Source organism: Ricinus communis, chromosome 7 (genome assembly GCF_019578655.1).
Source record: "Ricinus communis isolate WT05 ecotype wild-type chromosome 7, ASM1957865v1, whole genome shotgun sequence".
NCBI lineage: Eukaryota > Viridiplantae > Streptophyta > Magnoliopsida > Malpighiales > Euphorbiaceae > Ricinus > Ricinus communis.
In genome coordinates, this window is record NC_063262.1 from 28,707,382 (window position 1) to 28,721,500 (window position 14,119).

General features: G+C 31.2%; 2 protein-coding genes and 1 long non-coding RNA gene across 3 annotated transcripts; all 3 read right to left on the reverse strand.

Annotated features, from left to right (window-relative positions):
* Positions 1-1,219: 1,219 nt before the first annotated feature.
* On the reverse strand, positions 1,220-1,929 carry LOC8286748 (glutaredoxin-C1). Its single transcript, XM_002514820.3, has one exon. The coding sequence runs from the start codon at positions 1,843-1,845 to the stop codon at positions 1,459-1,461; it is 387 nt and encodes a 128-aa protein (XP_002514866.1). The 5' UTR covers positions 1,846-1,929; the 3' UTR covers positions 1,220-1,458.
* Positions 1,930-4,846: 2,917 nt separating this feature from the next.
* On the reverse strand, positions 4,847-7,616 carry LOC8286747 (exocyst complex component EXO70B1). The gene has a single exon (XM_002514819.4). The coding sequence runs from the start codon at positions 7,412-7,414 to the stop codon at positions 5,408-5,410; it is 2,007 nt and encodes a 668-aa protein (XP_002514865.1). The 5' UTR covers positions 7,415-7,616; the 3' UTR covers positions 4,847-5,407.
* A 575-nt stretch (positions 7,617-8,191) lies between these two features.
* On the reverse strand, positions 8,192-9,222 carry LOC125370533. The gene is made up of 2 exons (XR_007216568.1): positions 8,881-9,222; positions 8,192-8,757 (listed from the first exon to the last, which is right to left on the reverse strand). It is a non-coding gene; the product is annotated as an uncharacterized LOC125370533 (long non-coding RNA).
* Positions 9,223-14,119: the final 4,897 nt, after the last annotated feature.

Here is a 14,119-nt window from a genome sequence, read left to right on the forward strand (position 1 = left end):
CTTCTCAAGTGGGGGCATTTAACTTTTTATTATCAAGAGGTTTAAAGAGAATATACCCAAAAAATAGGACTTAGCTTAAGCATTCTGCAATGTTAAATCTCCTGACATCAGATTTACAAATTAGTGTAATGTTATTGTCTTACAACAATATGTTTTCGAAGGAGTACTAATGATCCAATGTATGTCAACCACTTCAAATTTGAAGCCAGCATTCCACATTGAGAAAACAATCAATTGTAGCTGCCTATTGGCATCTGGCAGTGGCCCTGATAATCTTTTGTCCCTGGCTGCAGGACATATGGGCCTTAAAATGCCAATTTTTGTAAGGACTCTATAGGACCCATAAGTCACTGGAAAGTGAGCAAAGCGCTGCCCAAATCACAAGAAAACAAGAGAGATGACTTGCCAACTGTATACTCCTTCCATGTCCCGCTAAAGCAAAATTGGGCCTTATATTGTCAACCATAAGGCCTTCAAACCATATATGTCCACTTCTATTCGTTTGTTTTTTTTCTTCTAAACTTGGTAAAGTTTGGAGGTTCCAATCGTTTCACACCACATCACTGACACTATTGGTAAATTCCATTGACTATTCATTTATTAGAAAAATGGGCTTCCTTAAGCCTCTTTTTTTTAATGGTTATTACACATCCACTTAATATTTATTTATAAAAACTATATAAAAAAAGAACAAAGCTAAATACATTAAATCAATATATGTTCTAAATTCACCAAAAACAAGTATATATGTTATATATATATATATATGTTGTAAAAACAATAATATATCCTGTGAATAATATCAATCTTTTGGGATTTAGGAGAGATAACTTTTGAAGGCGTGGAATCCTATTGGGACATGCCTATTTACCGAGCATGAAACCTGCACTCATTTTCAATCTAAAAAAAGAAAAAGAATTGCACTCAATTTGTTCAACTTATTGCCAACATCGCTCAGTGGTTGCTGATATGTGTTTGGTCAGTGCATTTGTCGACTTGGGTCAAGTCAACTGGACGTCATAGGTACCTCACTTAATGTGGCAAAATAATTAAAACAATTTTGGATATTATTATTATTATTCTTCCTCTAATTAATACTCAATTATTTGCAGCTTAAATTTATAAGATTAAGCTAAGAAATCTCTTTTAAGTATTACTAACCCAGTTCATCAAACTTCAGGTTCAGGAATAAAAGCAAATATAGAAGGAAGAATCTGTGTAGGAAATGAAAGTATGGATTATATTACTTCAAGAAAACATCCAGTACAGAAGTTAGAAGCTCAGTTCATATATTATCTCATATCATAATAATAACCTCTGATAATCCTACAGTGAGCAACATCATCAGAAACTAAAATTAACAACATAACTTATATATGAACCCTTTTTCTTTTGAAAATGAAAAGAAAAAGAAAAGTTAGATATTCATGAGAAATTAAAAACAATGTCATATGACAATCAAAGCCAAAGAGCACCAGCTTCCTTAAGAAGAGGAACAAGAGTTCCATTAATATGGGAAGCCATAACTCTATCCATGGCGCCAATAAGTTTACCGCCAATGAAAACAACAGGAACTACGCTTGAATAATTCCCAAGTAACCTCATTAAAGCTCTTTCAATCTCTTTCCCTCTTGGGTCTTGATCAAGCTCATAAACAGTCGGATTAACACCCATCCCGCAGAACAATCTCTTAACAGCATGGCACATGCAGCAACTACTGATACTGAATATCACAACTGCACTTTCTGATGCTAATCTCACCACTCTTTCAATTGGGTCTGTACCCATCATCAGTGGTACCATGTAGTACCCATTACTACTCCATGACTCTGCTTGATACTGCATCTTTCTCTATTTTTTGCTTTTGCTTTTGCTTCGAACTAATGAATTGATAAACTGGCTGAGTGATATTGGTGCATGGTGTTGTTGCGTTACATATATATATATATATATATATATATGTAGTAGTAGTAGCAGCAGTATGTAGTGGAAGGGTTTGTCTGTTGCTGTCGCAGCGCGTGCTAAGAAGATGCATAGTAATGTTTTGTTTTTGCTTTAAAAGGATTGTTGTCTGTCGTGAGAAGACATCATGTGTTACACTTATAGAATTTGCTGTGGTAGCAAATGTGTCAGGTTTAGAAGGCGGCTATTTGTCATTTGTCTACTCTACAGAAGTCACCAAGAAAAAAAATAAAAATTAAAGTAAATTAAAATAAAATAGACAGAGGCCATAACTCTAGTTTCTATATTATTACTTGTTATTATTGTTCATATGCCTTTTACTTTTCTACTTCTTCAGACCAAATGTAGAGACATGCTTACAGGCTTTTTCTTTCTCCTCTTCTTCTTCTTCTTCTTCTTATCTAATGTATGGAGAAATAGACGGCTATCTGTGTCCTTGCTGTCGGATCTTGAAATTAAGAGGTTTACCTTTTATTTGATTTGCTTTTGATATCCTTTTATGACGCAATACGCATGTTGGCATAAGCTAACAAAATCAACCATCTTTTTAATTCTTGTATGGTTAATCGAGTTATTAAGAATGAATGGTGTCTCTTAATTTCGTGGCTAATTAATTAGAACTCTCTTATTTTGAAGACGACGTATATTAATGCAAAAAGGGTGTGTAATATTTGCTCCACCACTAAGCATTACTTAGAAATTACTTAACATTGAAAACAAAACTGCAACGTGTGATAATGTATAATCATATCCAATTAGTAACTTTGGTTGTATTGATGATAAATGTTATGGGTTAAGGACAAATGTATTAATTGTTTGTCTAAGTTTGAGGATTTGGAATTCCACTTTGAAAGTATCTAACACCAAATTAAGACCAAACCCATCATGAATCAGAAACCAAACAACACCCACAGGTTGCTTTAATTAAATCTCTGTGCAAATGTCAACATTTTTTATGTACACGGATTTCTCCTAATACCATGGATTTGACCGAGAAAAACGCATTGCATTTTTGTCATTAAAGCTTAAACTGATCTAAGCCTCCTTTTAAATGTTGCCTTTACATGTCACATAATCAATACAAACAAAATATACGACCAATTTCAGGCAGTATTTTATTAGAATGTTAGATACAAATATATTAATATGGAAAACTGGACCAGTACTACAGTATTTTTCAACTCGATTAGCAGCTAATTAACTAAGCAGAATTAAATGTCCAACTTCAGACTAATTAACTCATCTAATACTAAACACACAAGTTAACAAAAGTTTTTTACTTCTCTTATTACATACCAACTAAACCAAAAAGTTAAAAAGGAACATATCTTTCCACTTCATAGTACAAAAACTCCAGTTAGCACAGTATACAATTGGGTTAGAAAATGCAGAGAAAAGTATCCATGAATGAAATATTAGCAAATAATAGAAAAAGAAATAACATTATTCAGTGACCATAAGAAGCATAAGAAAAAGAGGGAGGGATACATAGGCAAATACTCTCTGCTACAAATGTTCACCTAAAGCAAAGACAAAAAAGAAAAGGCGTGGCCTGCAATAACCCAGATCTAGGCCCATATCCAGGCGGCGCTGCTGTTGGGTACGGTTTGCGTCGAATACCGGCTAAATATCAGGATTTCTTACATGGACCCATCTATTTGAATCGGGTAGTAGGGGTCCGACCATTTCCTGTGCAATTATTATTATTATTATTATCTTTTCTTTTGACCTTTTTCAGCTGTCAATTTCTGTCCCTTAACCTTCTTCTTCTCTTCTTTTTCCCATGCAATTCCTAGTTGACCTTTTAGGGTTATGGCAACTTGAAACCTAAATATTTTAACAGTGATAATTGCTGGCAATTGAAAAGCTTAATTTGTCAGGGGAAGAATTATAAACAGGATTCTAATGAATCAAATGAATTGAGATTTATAATGTCAATGTTATTATCGCATTGCTGCGATAGTGATTTTCTAACCATTAATCATATCCTAATCCATTAATGTTCTATATATCTAATAAATCTATTTAAATATTAAAGTATTTACTTATTAAATTTTATTTTACTAGCTTCTTTTTTTTTCATTATTTAAAATATTTAGTATGTATATGAAAAAAATATTTATTTTATATACACATTATTATAACTAAAATTGTATCAAATGTAATCATATTTGTGTTATCCGTTCAATGCATTGATTGTATGTGAGTTTAGATTTTCACATTATTAATTTATTGCATCATATTTAGTTAATACCTATTATATTATACTTAAATTTTTATAAATAGTACGAATAAAATCAATTAAAATGAATTGTTATACGCCTGTAGTTATAAATACCATTTTTGTGATGTCACTAATTTAACCACTTGATTTATAGATGGAAATGTATACATCTAAAATAAAATAACCACTTCCTTTTTTTAACTTTAATTTATAATTTGGATTTTTTTTATGGAACTTTTTCTGTAGTGCATCTTATAGATACTAATTTGAGATTTACCTTATATTACCCTAAACTTCATGTAAGTTTTAATTTGGTATAGTATATTGCTGAAGTTGTAGTGAATCTTTGTTTTTTATTTATTCAAGGACTAACAGACAGACTATGAACTACATAATAGTGATAAGTCAATTTATTATACTTGTCATAAAGATAAAATTTACTTAGTGCAGATGAGAGGACTTGAACTTGAGACCTCTCACTTCTAGCTTAAAAATATAGTAAATTTCATTTATATTATAACGTGTGGGTAATTTAATAAGTAAAAAGAGCCAACCAAGTTAACGGGTTTAATAGAGATTATTAGGAAGTTAAAAGAGAGAGAACTAGAACATTTTAATTAATTTATTAAATTTAATGAATTAAATAGTTAAATAATTATAAATTAAAAAAACATGAAAATAATAGTATAAAAAATTCACATAATTAATAAATTATAATGAAAAATCATTTCAATAGGTTGCATAGTTTTGTTGATTTGTTTTAGGATAAAAGCTGCCTAATAAATGGATGCAATTTCTTTCTCTTTTTTTTTCTTATTAAAAGGAGATTTTGATGTAACCAAAAGAACAAAACAAGATTCTTGAAAAAGATCAATGATAGAACTCAGTTCCTAAAGGAGCTTTTTCTAATTAGCCTTTCCAAAACTACTTCATAATTCAGTTCATATGATGCAAAAGAAACTCCTTTTGGCCAAAGCAATTCTTTTGTCAAAAGCATTTGATGTGTGTTCTTATGCCCGAAAAACTATACCAAAAGAAAAAAGGAAAAACCCCTTAGAAGCAAATGATCAAAAATTAGTATACAAAAAAAGAAAAAGTCTGAAAAATTGTACACAAAATAAAAAGAAAACATTCAAACATTACACATAAACCAACAAAAGAAAGAGACTATCTAATTGAATAGTCTGTCTTAATTTCTTTCCAAATTGCTATACTCCAAAACTATGTTCTCCTCCTTGCCATTGAATTTGGATTTCCATCAAACAATTCATCAATCAAATTCTCAATATCTTCAGGCTGATACTTTATGTACTTCTCCGTCTGTCTACCGGACGAGAAGTATTGCTGAAACCTTCCAAGAAACGACCGATAAGCTGGAATAACAACAGCAGATACAGAAACTCTAAGCTCAGATTGCAGCTGCTCATCACTAACCACCCATGTACTTTGAGTCTTGTGTATTTCATCAAACATAGAATTAAACATCTTGAACCTTTCTTTCAATACAGGCTTTGCCACTTTGCCATTCACTTGCAACCCTTCATGGACAAGACATTGCAATAGTTTGCCCCAAGTCTCTCTTGTATAACCCTTATGATATTGTCTTAAATCAGTCGATCGTTTTCGACACCATGTAGCACCCATTATGTCATTGATCTCATTGCTTCCTTTAATCTTTTGCAGTATATATCTTCCATTGTTCATCAAGAACACAAATCGCAATGCAGGATCTCTATACAATTTTGATTTCATTTCAAGATTTTCATCAAGCAGGTCCATTACCATGTTTAACTGAACTGCAAATGGTGATGTTTTTGGTGTTCCATCATCGTTGGCGCCTATCTTGATCTCTTCTGTTGCCTCTGATGTTGCTTCTGCACTTGCTTCTATTTTATGTTGTAGGAATACCTGTTCCAATGTGTCCTTATACTCACAGGCATATTTAAGATAATTCATTGTGTAGCGAGTTAATGGATGAACAGCACCGCTTGGAACAGGAGTTTTGCTATGGTCTCTTCTTATTGAATTCTCAAGATTACAGAAAATGCTTACGGCTGCTTCTCCAAGCCTGCTTTTCGCAACAGAGGTTTCTGATTTCAGTTCGTCAGAATCAATACTATAAATGGCAGGAATAATATCCCTTAATGTTTCGTACATGTCCAAGAACTTGAACAACTTTTCTGCTGATCTTTTTGTTAAGGCAACAGCTTCTGCAAAATTGAGAAACCTGACCGTTACTGCTAATGCAAGATCACTGAATAATCTTTGAGAAATTGAAGGGTATTCTGAGAAGATAGAATCGCAAAGCTTCTGTTCACTGGGGAACAGAATCGAGTAACAATGCTTAAGGACATCATTCCATGCTGCGATTTCTCCTTCCAGGGCATCCCATTGTATTTTTTGTACATCTTCTATGCTGATATTATTGAATCCTAGCTTGTCCAGTTCGGTGTTGAAAGCATATCGCCGTATCATGTTATAAGCCATACAAGATTCCCTTTTGTATCCTAATGAAATCATCGCCGTCGCGATTTTGTTCATAAGGGTGATTGATTCTTGAGAATAAGCAGGGAATTCTTCTTCTTGGGTCGACTCGAGTTCTGATTGTACTGTTCGACCCGAATCCTGATGATGCAAGCTGAAAGATGTCGCCTTTAATGCCTTTGGCGTTTTAGAATCTGCATTGTTATTGGTATTATTGTTGTTGTTGTTGCGATAGCAAATATCTAAAATGGCTCGAAACTCGCTGTCCAATAATGACACGGCCATGTGCAAAACAGTGCTTGCTCTGTTAAGAGAAGCAGCAATTGTTGGATCATGAGTGAACCGATTGAATGCATTGATCAACTTGGAAATTCGAGACAAACAATCAAAGAAGGACGAATCTTCATCTGGGTTGTCACCGAACCTATTAGAATCATAATCGGACATCTTTTTCTCAACCATTTTCAATAACGATTCAACACAATTCGGAACCTCCAATGGATTGTTAGACTTATCATTATCGGTCCTTGACAATGTATCAACAAATCGATCAACATCTTCCAAGGCTTGAGAGAGACTTAAAAATTCAGGAAAAGAAGAACTCTCCTCAGCAACAATATTTCGTTTATGATCAGACTCGCCAGAGTGTTCCTGCTGAGAGTCTGATTTTGAATTAGTGGCATCTTGTTGTTCGTTTGGTGCAATGCCATTAACAGTTTCTGGTGGGTTGTTAGTAGCATCCATGCAAATGTTTTGGAAAAGAGAAAAGATGTATACAGAAATGCAGGGAGAAAAGACAAGTGAAGAAGATGATTATTTTGGTAATTGAAATTTTGATAAAATTGTTGCTAAAATTTGTTTGGTGGAAGAGAAAGTGTTGTGGAAACCGTTAATTTTACGGGGGAGGTGGGTATTGGCTCATTGACCGTTGACTCTGTGCTTCAGAAAGAAGGGTCGGGTCGTGCAGACGAGTGTTCCATGTCTATGTGTTACGGAAGTTTTAGTTTAGTTTAGTAATTTAGGTGCACATGTGTTTGGTCGTTATGAATGATTACCTTACTTTTTTATTACCAAAACAAAATCCAAATCTTGCAATACAAAGAGAGAATATGTCACATGCCTTTGAGGAAGAAATTGGAGAAGAATAGGGTGGATATGAAATTATATGGATTGAGAGGGAATGTGTATATATATATATCACTTTAGATTTCCATGGTCTATGCAAATGCAATTCTATCTATTTCTAGGTATAAATTATAATGAGATAAGAATATTTATTTATTTTTTCTATGAAAATATTATGTGGAATTATTCTTTATTCTTAATATATTTAATTGAATATCAAATTTTACTCAATTTTCTCATTTAATATTTTAAAAATAATAATTTCATAACTCGAGCATATTATTAAAGATAAGATTAGTTCATTATAGTTTTCAACTAACATTTATAAAATAATTTTATCGTATAGATTACAATTAATTATTGAGCTAAATATTTTTATATTTTAATATTAAATAATTGAAACGTAATAAACTATTATCTCTTTTTTTAATAGAAAAATAGGGTAGTATTAATGGGCCCACAAGGCCCAAACAGTATAAATGATACAAATACAAGGAGAAACCCACGCAACTAGGCTTAAAACTCTTAAGATAATCGGCCCTATGGTTTACAAGGAGAAAGAGTTTACAATATGACTCCTCTTAGAAAACACTTCTTCCTCGACAAATTCTAGGGCAGCCACAGCTGCCATCTTCTCTATGGTTAGGGGCCACAAGATCAAGCCATATAAAAGAACATTGCACTTATTTAGACCTAGCAGCCACCGTTTGCAGCATTGATTAATAGCTTTGAAGCTCAGTTGATCGGAAATGAAGTTGAAACATTCTTTGTCGAAACAAAAATTATATATCTGTAAGCCCTCATCATCCTACCTTTAAACAGTAGAACCAGAGGACTAGGGGAAGGATTCCACCCACTCAACCACTCATGGATCTTTCGATCTGCTAACTTACTTTCTTCTCCATCTCTAGGTACCAACATAAGGTGGCATCTTATAGGATTAAAGCTTGAAAGAAAACCGACTACCGCCGTACAAAAACGAAATCAGTTTTGATTAATCAACTAAGCCAAAAAAGATGCAAAAGATTCAACATTAAAACCAACAAGAATGAACCAACAAAGTAAATTTAGAAAACTAAACTTACATATACATAATAAAATAAAAATTCTACAACCCAAGCACCAAGGGAGTCGCCTCTGATAGTTGAAACTACCAAAGGCAGCCTTACAGGAAAACTCTAGCTTTGAGTACTGGGAAATTTCAGAGCAATAATCTAGAGAGAAGAAAGAAAAAGGAGTAGTTTCTTATTATATATGTTGCATAATAAATTATTTAATATTGTATAAATAAGAATATAGTTTTAAAGTATGCAAAAAGTTTTCCATTATAGGGGTGAAAAATCACAACACTCCATTTAATAGTGATGCACCAAAAGAAAAATTGTTTTTATGTTGGATTGAAGCAAAAATAAGAACAATAAAGGTGGGTTGAAGAGCTCCTGTAAGTTAATTTTGATGGTACGAGTCACCATACTAATAGGTTGTAATGCTTCAAAAGCTGATCCTTCTAATGGGCCACGAATCAATTAACTTAATAGTGAGGTCACATGATCAAGGGCCAAAACTATAATATTCCTAGTCCTCTTCTAATTTCTGAAGGTTAATGTGATCTATATTAAGATGCACATTAAAGAGAACAGTACTACGTCCATGGCCATTTCATTCTACCAAATCTATTTTCTTTTGAGGAATCATTTTATCAAATCTTAAAACTTAATCATGGGTTGTTTTACCAAGAAATCATTTCCATGCCACCATTTTTGTCCACTCTTTGGCATAAAAGAAGAGACCCGCCAAACTTCTTTTTCCTTTTTTAATAATTTATTAAAAGTTCGGATAGCCAGAACACATAAATAGTCATTCTTTTTATATATTATGATAAATAATAAATCATTATCAATATTAATAGATAATGAATGAAATTCGAACTCAAAATTAAGATTTTTTCATTTTTTCCGACTAAAAATATTATACAAGTCAATTTGAATTAGTCCGCTTCTTTATATTATATACTACAGGGGAAGCTTTCAACTTTCATTAACACAAGCATTAGAATTTGCATCAACTCTTTTTGAGGGAAAACATAATGATTCAACTTGCGCAAGTGACATGTGCACTTCTTACTAGGCTTCAATTCACAGGTAGGAGAGTTAATGTTAAAACAATAATACTAGTATTTACAAAGTTGCATGAGCCTTCAAGCAACCAACTAACATCCCATTAGTTTCACATTAAGATCTCATCAATCCAGTTTGTGGAAATTGAAAGATGAATACAGTGTCCACCACCATAACCATTAGTGGGTATAAATTGTAAAATGAGGTACACATTGTGGTGGGGTGATAAATTAGATACTTTAACCTTATATGAACAAGCAAAGTCAGCAGTTGGCACCTCCTACTAGTCGATCTCCAATTTTAATAGGCTTGTTGGAACTTCTCAATGAAAGACTCAATTCTTGGAATCTGATTGTCATTGTTATAGAAGGTACAGTTGACAATGGCATCATCTTTAGTTATTTATTTTTGACATTCATAAAATATCATATACAAAAAAAGTACAACTCAACATTAAAACATTGTACTGAAATTTCAATAAAACTATATTTGTGAAAACCTAATGGATAGAGCATAAGATTGAGATCTCAGTATATTCCATTAATCTATTAGTCATTAATTAAAGCTTAGTTTTAGTAATCTCATAGTGATAATCTTAATGACGTTCGGGCAACATATACTTCAAAAGTCAAAGAATAACTTTAAAATAGACTGAATGAGTTCCAAAAGAAAAATACTTTAAAATGGCTAAAACATAACATTTCTGAAGAAAATAATTCTTACCCACAATGGTAAACATTATTGGTAGCAAAGAACATGAAATTAATGGAGCATGTGATGGTTCAAATTGAGATTTATAAATGGTTATATAAGATATCTTTATTAGTTGACTAAAGAATGCTTCAAACTTTGATGAATAGCATGTGGAGGGACACGTTACATATGTATGAAGGGTGTTAATTAGTTTGTAAACTTTGAATTCATGTGCGAACAATTGGTCAAATATATATCCCATTACAAATAAAATTTGCCATAATATACTTTTAAAGTAGCATTGTTTTGTCTTGCCATTTAGAAGAATTAAATACGTCTGCTTCTTGGGAAATGGACGATTGATAATCCCACCATATATCCAATTGAGGATGAAAGTGGTGGCATGTTGTGGGGGGTTTCATATTGGGTCATCAGACGTGTACCCACATATATTAGCTAACAATAATATTGATGATTTCTTTCTTTGCTTCTGTTTCTTGGAATCTTCCTATGCTTTTGTTGAGCCTTGAGCTGTTGATTTTAGAGCAATGGTGTTCTCCTGGAACCTCCTAATCTAGTGAACAAGGCAATAAACGTTAGCTTTGTTAAATAAATCTTGAACTTTTCTTGACTATTATGAAAGTAATGAATTCTATTATTCAAATGAGTGGTATAAATAAAATAAATAAAAAATAAAAAATATGGGTCATTCTCCTTAGTTAAATCTGAAAACATTCATACTCATTCAATAATTAAAGGATCTCATTTTTAGTTTTTGAAGTAGAAGAATGAGTAAAATGAATGTCCATTATGTCTACCATATGACCTAAACATGGGAAGAGATTATTACTGAATAGACATAACAGAAGAAGAATTGAATAAAGTGGAGTCAATACTCTAGGATGCATGTAAATACAGGAGAGGATAAATGGAGTGGAGTCCCATTTCTCTCCATTTTCCTTATGGTAGATGCATCTACATGTGCAAGATGTTAGCAATTTAAACCAAGGAAATGATTACTAGCTTTATTGACTTTTTTGTCTTCCAATGTTAAGAGACAGAAATGGAAAACTGTAGAACATTAAAATATATAAAATTAAAGAATAATATATTTCTTTAGACTTAGGTTTTATAGAATAAGAAGCAGTTTACAGTCCATGTGACAACTATTTGATCAGTGTGCTCGTAGGTTTTTGCTTAGGAAAATCTTCAATTATGAAATACTTAAAATTTTAACATTATTTTATAGAATATTATTACAATAAATGATCTCTGAAGGGCACATTACATTTCTTCTTTTTCTTTATTGAGTTTTTCAAATGACAGGTTTATGTGTAACCAAAAACTGAAGAATGTAACTGATTAAATTCACACTTGTAATATGAAACCATAAAATATAGTTTTTCAATAATTCACAAAAGCAACAATTGTGTAGTTTACTTAAACGCCTTGGTCTAACACTGACTTAATTCATATATCGTAAGTTCATTTGTTATTGATAGTAAGAAATTTTTTAAATTTAAATTCTTTTTTTTTTATTTTTTTATGACGAGCGAGACATAATAAATTACCTTCTATTGTATTATTTAGTACACGATTCGTTGAATTTTTTATAAATAAAAGAAATATATGTTGATTCCACATAAATTGACACAAAAATTAATGGTTTTTTCGTACAAGGTAGAGAAAATAAAAATTGAAATTTCAAAGTTTATATGTGTAACGATCTCGGACCCAGATCACATGAGATATTATCCGCTTTAGCTCCTGCTAACCTCATATGATTAGTTCAAACTCTTTATATACATCTTATCAACTATTTTTCGCCCCATTTCGATATGCAATTCGATTTATTCATGTACCCTCGTACCTTAGAATGCTGTTATCCTAGAAGCCTGCCAGAAGCCACTCTTTGTCTAGACATCCTATTCTTTTCCGATGTCCACTTTTCGCTCTCATCGGACCGCTTCTTTAGGTCAGGCTGTCATATTTCTACTAGCTTCCGCCTAATTCAAACTCTCCAAATTGATAAAATCGTGAGGCCAGTAAAAGCTAAAATGAACAATATTTTATGTGATCAAATTCTGGATCGTTACAATATGAATATGGAATCTTTTCTAATTTGTTGATATCTCCCTCAGTGTTAATCCTTTTTCATTAGCAAGAAGAAGATGAAGATCCGTTAATTTTACTTTTGCTTATTTTTGCTTTTGGAATATTGTCGGTGGCACGTTATCAACAGCCAAACATTGCCCTATAAATAATCAGTCATCATCTTCAACTATTGTCCAAAAAATATATAGGAGACAAACATGGCATTGCAATTGAGCCACTTGGATTTGTATGGCATTCTTTTCAAAACCATCTAATAAAGAATTGTTTTTAAAAATAAATTCTTTTGTTATATAACACGAATAATTTAGATTAAATTTCTTACAAAATAATTAGGATAGATAAAAGTGGAAAGCTGAATCAACAATTGAAATAATAATTATTATAATTAATGAAATCCATTATAAAATATAATTAGTAAAAGTCATTCATGTGTTCTATAGTACGAATTTTTTTTGTAAGATATTATATTTAGGAATAAATATAAAATACTTGTTATATATTTGTGCATTTAATTAAACATAAGAAAATCATAACTTATAATGCAACCAAAAAATCCAAAAACAGAATATATGATCGGGTGAATTTCTTTTTGATATTGTGTTCACATTCAATATTTAGAATTGTCATTTCTTAATGATTATGAATTATAACTAAGTTGAAAATTTGAAAGAAAGGAAATTGAAAATATCAATGATATTGAGGAATGGATGAAAGAATGTCTTTAATTATTATTAAATTACTTATCCTATTGCTCATATTAGAAAAGATGAGTTTTTTTTTAAAAAAAAATCATTAGTATTCATATATACAAATTAATATGATGCCTTGAACATTATTTAGATGAATAAATAGTAATATAGAATCTAATTAATTGATTGTTTAGCAAAAAATAACACAAGGCCAACATGGTTTCAAAGTAGAAATGGGTTCAGGGAAGAATAAAGAAATAAAATGTCTAGTAGCTAACTTTCTTTCTTTTTTTTCCCTGTCTAATAATATGCATATATGTGTTTGAAATTAGGCATTTTTTCTCTATTCTTTTTGCTATAGTAAAAATTTAAAATTGAACAAGTAAATTTCCTACTATTAGACCTACTATATGAGAATGTACTAATCTAATTATTATCTAAACCAATTCATTAAATAAATATAATAACAGTTAAAAATTTATTTATTGGTTAAAAAATAAAGAATTTTTTATATTATTTTTACTGTGTAAATCTTTTTCAAAAATACTATTTTTTTAACTTTTTTTTTTCAAAAAAATACAGTATGATTATTTTTCGATAGTTTTTTAGTTCTTCAATAAAGTATTTTTAAAAAAATATTAAAAATATTAAAAAAATTATATTTTTGATAAAAAAATAGATATTTTTGTAATTTTTTTCTAAAAAATACT